Raw genomic sequence first — 10895 nt, 5'->3', positions numbered from 1 at the left:
GAGCTTGTCTTGTCAAATTATCAAAAGCTTCTTCCTCTCTGAATAAAGAGTGACATAAGTGAGTGTCAGAAAGCTGCAGGCTGACAAGCCAAGCATACAATAACAGAATGCACGTCACATACTTGCCGAACACTGCCACTGCTAGCGGCAAATCTTAATGAGAGTGCGGCTGGCCCAGGAGACTTGGGTCCCTGCTGGCACAGCTACTCATCTCACAAAAATCCTTCAGCTCCAAGTCAGTTATGGCCTGACACGATGACTACAATTACTAAACACAACTTTTTAACAGTATTCTCTGGTGCTTTGTCAAAGCTGCTGTTAGGAGATGCCCCATCGTCGCAAGCCACCACAGCAAACAAAAGATTTAATAACACCAGTCATATTAATTACCTCTCTGTGACAGTTAACAGGAAAGGAGCTGATTAAACTCATCAATAAAAACATTTAGGGACCCTCCATCATCAGCTTGCCCCACATGACCCTTCCTAAACCTATCTCTGCTGAAAGAATTAGGAATGATAAAACAATGTGAAGAATTACGAATTGTTATAAATGTACATACAAGGTATCCCAAAAACACAGAATGGAACTATCACCTTTCCAACTCCCTTCCTCTCTTATGGTACATTGGCAAGACACACAAGAGGTCCTTACAGGACCTCTTACATCCATATCCAGTTTGTCTTCCTTCCCTTTAATCAAGAAATGCATTCTTTTTTTAAAAAAAGAAAAAGATTAGGAAAACAGGGTATAAGTGAGGTACACAACATTACCTTGAAATACCATCATGCTAATTGCCCATATAACACAAATAAGGAGGAACAGTAACAAACATCTGCCTGCTTGGATGAGCTCAAGCGGTTCCATCTCTAAACAAGCTAAGTGTAAACCTCAAAAAGCAAAGAGCTACCCTTTCACCAGGAAAGCAAGCCACTATAATTTTAAAAAACCTATAACGGTACTAACTACTTTGTAGGCTTGACACTGTTTACTTTCCAAGCTCTGTGGGCTTGACACTGTTTACTTTCCAAGCTCTGCTCAGACTGCACCAATGAGCACATTATTCAAAATCAATTACCAAGTGCAAGAAAAATACTGGACCTAAAATATGAATTAAATATCCAGAGCTAAAAAGCCTCTACGCTTGGATCCAAAGAATCATGAATAGAAGGGGAAAATGCACTAGTGTTGTTCTGAGGACTCTTGAATAAGTGCCGGCAGAAGACTTTTCAAAGTGCAGGGCTGCAATATATCATAGATTGGCATTGAACTTTTTCCTAGAACATGCAGTAGGGGCGAGGCAAGGCTGACAAAACCTGGGAGCTCTAAACAACCTATGTGTCTGAGGCTGAACTCCCTTGATTGTTGCGGCCTCCTTGGCCTTTTTCCGTCTCCTGTTACTGGCAACATAGTAATGCTAGGTTATGCTGGTGTGGTGCACCAGCAGGATTCTTTCTTTGGCAAGATAATAGTTCCAGAAACAAATAACGCAAACACTGGTTGCAGATTGTCTGGGTGAAATAAAATGGTCTAGTGCAAAGCTTTATACCAGAGACATTTTATATTTAAGGAATTTAGGGTCATTTTTTTACTCAGCATTCTGTAGGGCAAGAACAAGACTTTGAACACATCTAGTTCTTGATACAAGGCATTCCATGAAAAAAACCCACTATAAAATCCCATCACAGAGCTTTTAAAAAAGAAGATAAAATATATCTGAAGTTTTTAAATGTTGAACAAGTCCTTAAAACAGAATTCATTGTACAAGTAAATCATGACTTTTACCAATTGGGCTCTCATATGTTCCTTTTAAGTCTGGAAGGCAAGTTTTAAAATGCAAGGAAAGAAGTGATGATGCAAATTCTACAAATTGAATAGCTCTTCTGCACAAAGGCACACAGAAAGTGGAATGAACTGTCTGGATTAAGTGCACTTGCCATAAGATTTCTCATCTACTGGTATACAGAAGACTTCTGGATCTCTGTCTTGGATAGTTGGATTGTCTCCCATGGACACTTTTGTGTTTAGCACAAAATAACAAGAATAAAAATTATAAGGATATCAACCGGCCTAAGGCCAATTTCAAACATTGCCCAGTCATGTTCCATAAAATCTCCTTAAAGGCCTGGAGCTAGAAATGCATTTTGCTGGCTCACAAACCCAGCTCACAGAACCAACCAACTGTTCTCTACTTTCCAAATTCATCCATACATCTCTTCCCATTTTGTCTCTTCCTTCTTCCACCAGTCCATCAATTTTATACCACTCTAATCATCTATCCTCTGTCAAGTGGTCCGATAAAAAGACACAAAAAACAGAAAAGGAAAATATAAAGAAATAAACTTTTCTCTTTCTGTTTTCAATGTAAATATAGTATCATGCACGTATCAGAAGAAATTGTGCAAATTATGAAGATTTGTGTATATTTGGCTTAATTTGCCAAAGTTATTATAACTGAAGAGTCTAACAAACAGCCAATGTGAACAAATATAGTTCTAGTTCTAGCCCCATGAGGGAAATGGTATGCTACTTTGAACAACAACTAACCACTAATCCTTATAACAACTACATTAACCATGCAATCATTATTCCCAAATTAGGGGAATAGGAACAAAGAATAAGCTTAGCTATTTCCACCTATTTAGTTCACAGGAGGAGTGAAATCTGAAAGCCAGAAGTTCAAAAATTTAAAAACTCAAAGCTAATGAGATACACAGAAAATCAGAGAAACATTTTGAGGCTTATTGCAATATCTTATTTAGTCCATACTCAAGAAAGATAACTTGAGTATTATTATCTAAAAGATAGAAATACTAATAAAATAATAATAACTTTATTTATACCCCACCACCATCTACCAAAAAGGATTTGCGGCAGCTTACAGAAGCACATACAAGTGCCATAACCACATAAAATACAGGTAAAATCACATCAACATATTAGACAATGACAATGTCAGTTCACATAAAAATAGCACATTACAAAAATAACTTTGTTGCCATGTTTCTTCCAGTACATTCTGTCAAGGCACTCTTTAGCGCCGTGTTCAGGCAAGCAACAATTTAAACAGAATAGTAATAAACATGTTGTATTAAGATCCTGCTGTCACCACATCTTTATCCATATTATAATCTTATGCTTAAACCTATTCTTTGAAACAAAAATAACGAATAGTTTAAAAAACCTCATATATTGCATAGTCAGGTATATGAATAATGGCATATTGTACTAAATTTTAATATATATATATATATATATATATATATATATATATATATATATATTCAAATGTGCCTGAAAAAGAATTATACAAGCAAGAACCTGCTGTTTGATCCTACCAGCTGAAATATCTGAGCTTCACTTATACTTTCTATTTTTACTATCTCCTTTCAGTCCCACTCACAAACAGTAGTTTTGCAATACAGAAAAAATCCCTTTACATATAAACCAGATGAGCATAAATATGAATGTTAACAGGTAGCAACTGTCTGGCCAGGAATACTGAGGATGGCACCATCAGATTGTGACATGTTTAAGTCATTCTGAAGAGAGAAAGAGGAAGAATCCTAGGGCAGCTTTTATTAACAGTATACTGTACTCACATCTGCATAATGACCTCTCATAGCACAGCGGTTGCAATGTTTCCTCCAGTACTCTCTCTCAAGGCACTCTCTAGAACAGTGTCCAGGCAAGCAACAATTTAAACAAAATCGTGCTGGACAGCTGTTTTGCAAGTGACCCCTTTGTGAACAGAGACAACAAGGTGGAATTTTCTGTGGATGAAATACAAAGAAAAAATTCAACCATTTCAAGTTCAGGCATTTGCAGAATTCCAATGAAATAACATACACAGGAAAATTATGGCAAAGTCTTATTGAGGTCCATTGATAACCACAACTGCTTTCCCAAATGATTTGGAATGATTTTCCAATGATTTGAATTTACACTTTGCTTTTCTATATTATTAGCCAAGGAAGCTAATAACAGTATTTACCAGGGCTATGGAGTTGTGGATGTGGAGTTGGGAGACAATGAAAATGTACTAGCTTTGACTCCATTAAAGCTTATAATATTAAATGCCTAGTTAACTACATGGCAATTTAGGCAATTTTTCATGTTCAGAAATGTTACTCCAATTAATATATTTTATGTTCTATCAGTCTATGATTCATGTGGTGGTAATAAAATTCCTTGTGCAGACATTTTACTCCAATAAATATGTTATTACTAATTAATAATACATTTGATGTTTACAAAGAAGTTGGAGCCAGAATTGAAGTGTGCCAACTACACAGCCCTGTAATTTACACATGCAACACAAAGCCAAAAAGTAACACAAGTACAGTAATAGCTATACAGTGATAACGCCAGAACAAATTAACCAATGTTAGGAAACAAAAACTGGTAGGCAGGATACAGACAAAGGCCTCTGTAAAGTATCTCAAAACTTAGACAAACTCAAACTGGAGAAGGAGCTATTTTGGAGTACTTCCAGATGAGGTCTTTACTATGCAAACACATTGCTGCATTACAGGAATCCAAAGTTTATTGTTTTCTGTTTAGAGCCTGCTCATTTTCCCCCACAATTTCTGTTAACTTTTCTTCTTTCCAAAGCAACTCTTTTAGGGACAAATAGGGAATAATTGCATAATGCTTTTTAAAAGTGACCAATAGGAACTCTCAGTCTGGTAACTTGTCCCCGTGCTGTCTTTTGGGATTTAAAGGACATAGCTGTTACTTTTAAACTCTATGTAAAAATGTTTTGGCAGCCAGCATAGTTATTACAACTGCGGAATCACATACCTCTCATAACTGTGTCCACTAACAACCTGTCTGAAGTATCAGGAAGCATTTAATATTAGCTATGTCTTCCCCTCCATTTGCCCCAGTAATCACCAATGTTTTAGAAAGTGTGTGGTTTTATTTAATTTTAATATTTTTGTTATTATTAAGCGAGGTTGAATCATTGAGTATGTGCTGCATTTCCAATGGAACAAAAGATTTTTTTAAAAAAATATGCACATTATGACCAACAGACAAGTTAGAATGGAACGTAGGACTGTCTTTCTAAAGTGAGTATGCTTACTTATTGAATCTATAATACGTGACCTTTGTCAGCAACCAATGCCCTGCACGCCTCCAGACAACAGGTATCAGGGACAAGATCTTCTTAATAATGGTGATACACAGACTGGAACTCTAGCTAAAGTTATTTCCCCCCCTGAATTTTAAACAGCTTTAAATGACATGTTCGCTATGACCTTTTGGATATACCATACAGACTTGTGTATAAATTGACCAAATGTATAAGTCTAGGACAGTGACATCAATGTTGAGGCTCATTCTATAGGTGGGGTAAGACTCAGGGACCAACTACTTCTGACCGCCACCTCAATTTTCTCGCCCAGACATACACGAAGACAAGAAGCATGGCCATGGTGGAAACAGGAGAGGGGGATGTTCTTTCAGGTTCTCCCAGGACAGACTAAATTCTGGTCTTTCACCACTTTACTTAGAGAAGAGAATGGTTTCTCTTTTGATATGAATGAAGGTACATTACTTACACTAACTCGTAAATATTTCGACCTTGGTTTTGTGGGTTGATTGTCTGACTAAAATTTCTAGACTCATAGTAAAGTATATACAGTATTCATTTAAATAGTTTGCATGTCCTTATTTTTAAAATAGGAATTATATAATGCACAGCTTAATCACTTTTCAAGCTATTTGGAAGAAACACAAGATAGAACATAAAGAAATAAAAAGCTTTCTACTATTTTCTATAAAATTCCCAAAGAATGTTACAAGCAACTTGTGAAAAATGTATGAAAAACAACAGCAAGACAAATAAATAGTAGTGATGTGCGCAGTATTTGTTTCATCTGTTTCATTTAGGTATTCGTTTATTATTGTCCATCTGGATGCAAGAAATGAAAGATGCAATTTTCAGACGAAACAAAAGGTGACATGAAAGAGAAAGCTGCATGGTCACCGTGCCTGCTTTCGTTTTTCTTTTGTTTTGGGCTGCGTAACATTAAGCAGGTACTGACAGAGGGATGCTTACCCATTACAGCTGATGTGCACCAATGGATGTTAATAATAATATTAACATTAATAACAATAGTTACTCTGGGACCCTAAGCTGAGTCTGAGAGAGGTCTGCTTCCCCATGACAGCTGATGTGTACCAATGGGTGTTAATAAAAATAATGTTATTAATAACAATAGTACTCTGGGGAAGACTCAAACTTTTAAAAAGTTTGTGGGCTAAAAGGGGTAGAAATGCCTTCCGTGTGTGGCGATTTTCACCCCTCTAGCCCAAAGACTGGGGGGGGGGGGTGAGTCTCAGATGCCTCCCCATTGCTGCCAATGGTCTGAAAATTTTCACTTTTTTCATAAGTGAGATGAAAATTTTATTCGTATAGGCACCCTGTTTTCGGAAACGGGGACAAATACAAAACTAAACAAAATGAACAGCGATTCCATACAAATGCACACCACAAGTAAATAGAGCTGTGTTAGCAGGCCAAACAAACTAGGGGATGTATAAGGTAAAGGTTTTCCCCTGACATTAAGTCCAGTTGTGTCCGATTCTGGGGGTTGGTGCTCATCTCCATTTCTAAGCCGAAAAGCCGGCGTTCTCCTACACCTACAAGGTCATGTGGCCAGCATGATTGCATGGCGCGCCATTACCTTCCTGCTGGAGCGGTGCCTATGAATCTACTCACATTTGCATGTTTTTGAACTGCTTGGTTGGCAGAAGCTGAAGCTAACAGCGAGATCTCATCCCGCTTCCCGGATTCGAACCGGTGACCTTTCAGTCATCAAGTTCAGCAGCTCAGTGGTTTAATCAGCTGCGCCACTGAGGGCTCTGGATGATGTATAGAACCCTTCAATAGTTAGTCTTTCTAGATAATTCCCATGTTGCTGCTCCTGGAGGGAGTGTTACTGAAAAAAGTCCCCAATTTTTGTTTATGTTCACATCTGTGCATGAGAAAATCAGAATCATCCAAGTGGGGGGACTATTATGACTTCTATGAAAATTTCGTTTCCTAGATAGTTCTGCTTCATGTCTTACAGAAGCCTGTCACTGCACAGAGGTTATAACTAGTGCCTGCTTCTAGGAGGTAGGCTTGGGGCCTTGTAAGATAATTTAATTAATGCCCTCATTAAAGGTGAACTAAAAATCATTCAAATAAATACAAACGAAATATCTCAATTTTCCAAAGACTCTTATGCTATCTGCACATAAGGAAGAAACAAATCTTTACTCAGCCTATGAGAATTCTTACCTGGGATATAATATGCCTATATGGTTTGGATTCTTATTTAAGTTTTAGTTTAGGGAAAACACCATGTTTTAATTACTTCCCCTATCTCTTAGCCAAGAGAATCACTTGCTCTGTAAGTGCATGGTCTCCTTTGATTAATCCATTAATATAGAATTCATATTTTGAAGAAGTCAGTAAGTAATGATCCATGGGACAAAACTGTTCTTTCCAGATTTTTAAGAAGAAGGACTGTTTCATCGTTCTATGTCTCTCTCTTTCACACTTGCTATTTTTCAGAATGGACCTCCAGCACAAGCACTTCTAAACCGAGCTTTAAAGCTGACAATTAACAATGACAAAACAAATTGTTGTGTTAAACAGAGAAATCAAAATATTGCATTTACCTTTGGAGCAGGACAATTTTTTGATAAATGGCCTCGTTTATCACAATTTCTACAAGTGACATTTTTGTCTAGTGTGTAGTATCGGTTGTTACGCCGTACTGGAACATAGTTACCAATCTGGGCCTAAAGAAACAAACAGAAAATTATTAGCTGTTCATAGGTTCTTGCTCTGTTATCTTAAATGTTTGCAGTTGTCAAGACTAGAAAGTCGAGTCAAAAATCCAGAAATGCATTATTATAGTTGGGAAAATAAAATGCATCTAAATTCTTGGTGAGCCCTAGATTCATGCTCAAAAGAAATTCTTTAAAGGGATTTTTTTTTAAAAAAAATGATAATTCCACCTTTCATCTTTTATTAATATTGTTTCACAATAGGATTTTTTTCAAATCATACTAAATATAATTGTAAAGGTATCTTACCTTATTAAAAACATGAGACACAATATATTGGAACAATTTAAACATAGGTGAGAATGGTAGACAAAAAACTAAGGAAATATGACTAAAAGTTGCAAAACCCATAAACTTGATCTCTAAATTGTTTCCAAAACTATAAATGTATCTTAAGGTGCTAAAAACCTGTAAGAGGTAGAATACAAAATTAAGGTTTTAAAACCCAAGTTACATTTCTTAAGACTGATATTTTTCTTGGACCATCTGTAATAAGATTTTGTAGAGAGACACGGAGACTCCTTATTTGTTTAGCTGATGCAGTGTAGTCAATAGCAGTAATGGGCACCTACCGTCTTTCTAATATAGAGGAGTACAGTTGATAGCGACCATGTTATTCAATTAGAAGAGCACATACTGCGCAGCTATTTGTGGCTAGAGCTAAAGGTCAAGTAAACGTGTGCACAGATGTAAAAGGCAGCTGGTGTGTGAGTTGATGCACAAGAGAAATAAGAAATTAAAGCATACGAACTATAGACCTCAAACTGCGTAATATTAGAAACATAAGGAAGTGTAATAGAAAGCAACCTCTGGAAAGGCAATGAACAGAAGTTCAGGGTAACACTGTAAAATTTAGATCTGATTTCTTGGGAGATAGGGCAAGGAATCTTATTTGTCATCTTTTATTTTTCCCCAAATTTCCAAATACTCTTTTCAATTACTATAACGATGAAAACTGGCAAAAGTGTGTAACTATATAAACATTTTTTATCTTACCAACTGCAATATATATGTATTTATTTAATCTAGAACAGTGGTTCTCAACCTGGGGTCCTCAGAAGATATTTTGTCTTATCTTTACATCTAAGACAGTGGTTCTCAACCTGTGGGTCCCCAGGTGTTTTGGCCTATAACTCCCAGAAATCCCAGCCAGTTTTATCAGCTGTTAAGATTTCTGGGAGTTGAAGACCAAAACGTCTGGGGACCCACAGGCTGAGAACCACTGATCTAAGAGATACTCATGGCAACTAATAGTATAAGCCAAACAAAATTTCAAACAAATCTTGAACTCAAAACAAATACAGTACGTCTCCTATACCGGCTAGTATCCGATGTTTCATCTACTTGCATCCAACAAAATGTGTCCTCTCTAGGGGTTTTCTAGGTCCTCCATGTGATTCTATAGCATGCCTTCGCTGGAAGATACAACAGTTGCTCAAAATAAATTCCTCGGGATGATACTTCTCTAGCAATTTTCTAGATCCTTGAGGCAAATTTATAATATCTTTAGTCAAACATCATTCAGTTCAACAGGGTTTTGCTATTATCTAACATCTCCTGTTTTCATGGTAAGCTCAGGAACATATCCCCTGGAGGTATAGGGGTTATACTATATAGGTAGAACTACTGGTAATACCTAAATTAAACACTAAGCAGAAAATTAAATACCTGAATGAAAAAAGAAAGTCCTAAGGACCACAAGACCCAAGCATGCACACCTCTTCAATTTTAAGAAAACTAAGAAAAATAGTTCTATTTCATAAACTAAAGGGTTTTGCCCAAAAAGATTTAGAAGCAATTTAGAAGTATATATGAAATTCAAACAAATCTCTGTATGTCCTTTTGCTAATGTTCTAGCAAAATCTAAAGAGCTATTCAAATCACATGTACATTTATTTGTAAATTTAATTTCTACAGTTTGATCTTTAACCTCACTAAATGTAGATTGAAAACTGAAATCTTCTCATCTTTAGATCTTAACCATTTTGTTTCTTTGCCACAGTGGCTTCTGAAGCAACTAATGTATTTTGATGCCGAAAAGAACCTGGATGATAAATGACTGGCTCTCTAAAATAATGGGCAATACAAAGAAAAATGATTTAGCTGGGAATCATAAAAAACTACAGATTTTGAATTTTTGAAATTTTGAAGAGGATCATCTACAAGTGTAGAGACCTATTCTTGATCTGCATGTTCTTTAAAAGTGAGGACATCAATTTTCAAAAGGCAGTCCTGACAAGGGTTGGCTTGATGCACTTTCCTCTTGACACATTTCACCCTCCATTCATGCCTCTTCGAATTCCACAGCACTGTTGGTAACAGCTGACCTCCAGTTAGAATGCTTGAGGGCCAGGGCTTCCCAGTTCTCTGAGTCCATGTCACCTCCACTGTGGAAACCTTACTAAAATCTTTGTTATATCTTACTGAGCCATTCATTCTGAAGGTATTTTGATAACAGTGAATCTTTAATTTGTGCATGCGGATCAGATGTAGTGGTAGTAATATATAGATGCCCGCAGTTTTCTCTAAGGCGCTAAGCCATTATTTATGAATGGACTCATTTTACATACAAAATTGAGATTAAATATGTAGTTGCTCCAGGTTTACATTTAATCATTTTTCCAAGACCAAGAATAACAATTTTTTTTAAAAAGGACACAGCAGAAAAGTTTAAAGGTAAGTGCCGGTAAAAATAAGCTCTTTCTTTTGATGCTAGTCATGCACACACAAAGACACACAACACTTCCATTTCTCTAAAATATGGCAATTTCTGTACTAAAATGCTGGACTTTTCAAACATTACTTAAGAGCTTAGATACAAGAGGAGAGTTCTTATATACCTTCTTTTTACACTTCTGTAGTTGCTTTGTTTTACTAGTAATTTTGCAGATGTATAAACCTACAAATAATTATGATATAAATCCACTAATAGCTCTAAGTATCCCTAAATACAATTAATTAATTCATTTATTTTGATACACAGTGAAATATACTAGAGATTCTAACATGAATGCCAGATCCTCATTTTTTTAAATCTTATATATGTTGTT

At 36.3% G+C, this 10895-nt stretch overlaps 1 protein-coding gene across 1 annotated transcript in view; it reads right to left on the bottom strand.

The window, feature by feature from the left end:
- zcchc7 (zinc finger CCHC-type containing 7) overlaps positions 1–10895 on the bottom strand; it is a 152653-nt gene that overhangs the window by 45432 nt on the left and 96326 nt on the right. Inside the window, exons 4-5 of the mRNA XM_062971566.1 lie at positions 7675–7797; positions 3603–3773 (exon numbers count right to left, since the gene is read on the bottom strand). Coding sequence (XP_062827636.1) covers positions 3603–3773; positions 7675–7797 — 294 coding nt within the window. The remainder of the gene's footprint in view (positions 1–3602; positions 3774–7674; positions 7798–10895) is intronic.

The sequence above is a fragment of the Anolis carolinensis genome, chromosome 2, assembly GCF_035594765.1.
Source record: "Anolis carolinensis isolate JA03-04 chromosome 2, rAnoCar3.1.pri, whole genome shotgun sequence".
Classification (NCBI taxonomy): Eukaryota; Metazoa; Chordata; class Lepidosauria; order Squamata; family Dactyloidae; genus Anolis; species Anolis carolinensis.
This window is presented reverse-complemented; position numbering and strand designations above follow the sequence as displayed.